Genomic DNA, 3,345 nt, shown 5'->3' on the forward strand with positions numbered 1-3,345 from the left:
AACCCATAGTGTGTTTAGAACTTCACATTAGATTAGAGACAACTTGTTAAGATGGATATCCTCTATGGTTAATCATCACAAAGTAGAAACAACATCTTCTAGACTACCAACTGAACAGCACCTTCTTATTATCTCGCTTGATCACGTCGCCAATTGGTATGTGTGTGTGTGTGAGAGAGAGAGACGAAGGTATTTGGCTGCTAGGGTTTCCTCTAAAAAATAGATGTTAGGATTTTGACAATTTTTGTCTCATACTCAAAATGATATGTCAAAGCCCTTATTTATTTATGTTGATTATGTGCTTTTCTTAAAAGTATTCATCGTGTAACAAATAAAACTCAAAATTCTTATTATGATCTCTTAATTAACGCTAATTAATTAACAAAACTTTTAATTAATTAAATACACAATTGGTTATTTATTTTATCTCTTAATAAATACAAATCAACTCTTAATTTTCATTTCGGTTATTCAAAAAAAAAAACTCTTTATTCTTATTTGTTAATGGTTGATAAATCATAGATATTTATACACGTTAAGTATTATTATTTATATATTCTCTTAATGCACATAAGTGTGTGACCCGGTTAGTTCACATATAAACATTACCACAATTTATTTGTTTGTTTTATGAACATGAAAACCAACACTTTTCACACCGTTAGGTATATATGTATACAATGATCCATCTAAAGTATTGATGAACATCCTTGACTTGCGCCTCCAATGTTCTCATCGAAGTCTCTACTTCAAATGGCTTTATGTCCCAACCACTTCTCTGTACTAACTATTTTGCTTATTTTCCCATGATAAGACTCATCCCATCTTTGGTTCTTCGTAATCTTAAATATGCCTAACATCCATGTTAACCTCACTGAACTCGTTGATGTGCCTCCTATCAAATAGTTCCCGGGTTTAAGCAAAGAAAAGAAGAAAAAAGAAAAGAAAGTAATGAGAGAAAAGAAGAGAAAGAAAAGGAAATGAAATTTATCTTTTGTGTTCCCGAGTTGGAGATAAGTGAAAGGAAAATTAGTCATTTTGTTATTTCTTTCTAAATCCTTCCAAATCGGAAGGAAAGTTAGGAGGGAAAATGATCATTTCATTTCCCTTCACTTCATTCCGTAAATGAAACTTAGGAACATCAATTTCTTTTATTTTCTTCTCATTTTCATTCATTTATTTTCTTTTCTCTCGTTAAGTTGAACTTGGGAACGAGGTGTAAATGTCAATGATTTGACTCTATAATCTCACAGTTCAACGTTTAATTTTCGAGTTAAGACACTGTAACTCGAATCTTGCTCATAATTGAAGGAAGGATTATCGATTTCAAAGAGAATAATACAATAGAGTCTACAAGAATTGAAGGTGTGTACAAAATCAATTGTGGGGGGGGGGGGGGGGGGTCTTATGTTTACATGATGGCTTCATAAATGCCAAAAAAAAAAAAAAAGTCAATAATTAACTAAAGGTAGACATGTTTCCAAAAGGTAATAATCAATTACACTTTCACAATTTAGGCCCGTAAATTACCAAATGTAACCCATCTAATTTAGTGGCATGAGTAGAAATTAAGCTGTAACTTGAGGACATATATGTAATTATACATTCATAATTAGGAGTTTGGTGGTAGAGAGAGAGTCTGCGTGTAGCTAAAAGAGGGACGAACGAAGCAGAGCCGTTATCTATCCAGAGACGCACCAGAAAATCAATCTTCTCTCAATCTCTCAAATCATCACATCCATCGCTTTCTCTCCATTTCCATCTGCAATCTTCGAGATATTTTGCGTTTTGATTTCGTTTTCTCTTCCACCCTTTTTCCAATCCGACTCCCTTAGGGTTTTTTTCAAGAACTTTCAACCATGGTGTACGATTCGATTGCTAACGCTTCGATCCCCACTGCTGCATCAAACTCCAAGGATTTTGGAAAGAAAAAGAGGGTATTTTGTCTATCTTACATCTTGATTACTCTTTCTCCGGTTTGTTTTTTTGATTGATTGATAGTTACGGAAGAAACGTGTTCGTTAATTGTTCTTGTTATTTTCACAATTTCAACCTAATTTTGCTTGTTCTGTTTCGGATTGAAGGTGAACAGGACTGCTAAATTGAAGCAGAGCAAGCTTGACGTTCGTCGGGAACAGTGGCTTTCTCAAGGTTTTTTATTCTTATCTATCTCATATATGCTGTGTTATATACTACTATCCACACGGTTGAATTTTCAATTTTGTGTGCTTAGTAAGCGATAAGGTTTACTGTTTCTCACTAATTAGTCGATTGATTTACAGTTAAGAACAGGGGATTCAAAGAAGAAACAAAAGCTACTCGTGTTACAAAAATGCCTGCTCCGGAGACACATGCAACAACAGAGACACATGCAGCAACAGAGAGAGAGCATCCGATCGTGAAATTGGAAATCAGTGTTGGTGGGGAAGAGAACGAGAGTTTGATGAATAATTACAGTGATTCCGAATCTCCCTCCAACAGTCCTACCAGTCATACAAGTAGCGTCTCCGAAAGCAACATATCCGTTACTAACTTCACCGGTAGTAGCAGCAGAAGCAGCTGCGGAAGTAGCAGTAGCAGCGGCGATTGTTGTTCAGGAAGCATGACAGATGAAGAAGATGACGAGGATGATGGATGCTTGGATGATTGGGAAGCTATAGCCGATGCTCTTGCAGCAGCCGATGACATTCAGAAGTCACCTGTCGATGAACATCCTCTCACCCCACCTGAGCCAGAGCAACCTGTGTTGACTCCGGCAGGTAGTACCAATTTCCGGGCATGGAGACCCGACGATGTTTCCCGCCCTCAGAGTCTCCCAAATCTAGTAAAACAAAATAGTTTCCCGATGAAATCAGGGAGTAGTGCATTTCCTTCTTCTTGTCCTATATGTTGTGAAGATCTGGACATGACAGATTCAAGTTTTCTTCCATGTCCATGTGGTTATCGACTCTGTCTTTTCTGCCATAAAAGAATCCTTGAAGATAATGGGCGTTGTCCAGGGTGCCGGAAGCAGTATGAGAGCCATGGAAATGCAGCTTCTTCAAAGTTTGGTCGTTGTCACAGCATGAACCCTAGTTGTCATTAAAAGTAGTGTGTGTCTATGGTTGCTTATGATGGGGCTTCTTTTTTCATTTGCAGTCTTTGGTTGTTTGGTTTGGTTGGGTACACTTTTAGACACCGGCAGTAGTGCTAGGTTTGTCAATATAGACAGTATATGTCAGTTCTCTTATGAGTTTGATCTATATTTCTATATATTAGCAAATATATGGTTTTATAGACACACAACTAGTTGCTATGTGGATACATAAAGTGGTATAGAAATTCAATACATCCATCTTCATTCCA

At 36.8% G+C, this 3,345-nt stretch overlaps 1 protein-coding gene across 1 annotated transcript; it reads left to right on the forward strand.

Annotated features, from left to right (window-relative positions):
• Positions 1–1,640: 1,640 nt before the first annotated feature.
• LOC145107571 (uncharacterized) lies at positions 1,641–3,345 on the forward strand. Its single transcript, XM_079044474.1, has 3 exons — positions 1,641–1,937; positions 2,085–2,151; positions 2,283–3,345. Exons 1-3 carry the CDS (start codon positions 1,860–1,862, stop codon positions 3,083–3,085), a joined length of 948 nt encoding a protein of 315 aa, XP_078900600.1. The 5' UTR covers positions 1,641–1,859; the 3' UTR covers positions 3,086–3,345.

Source organism: Lactuca virosa, chromosome 4 (assembly GCF_052849685.1).
Source record: "Lactuca virosa cultivar CGN04683 chromosome 4, Lactuca_virosa_CGN04683_v6, whole genome shotgun sequence".
Lineage (NCBI taxonomy): Eukaryota > Viridiplantae > Streptophyta > Magnoliopsida > Asterales > Asteraceae > Lactuca > Lactuca virosa.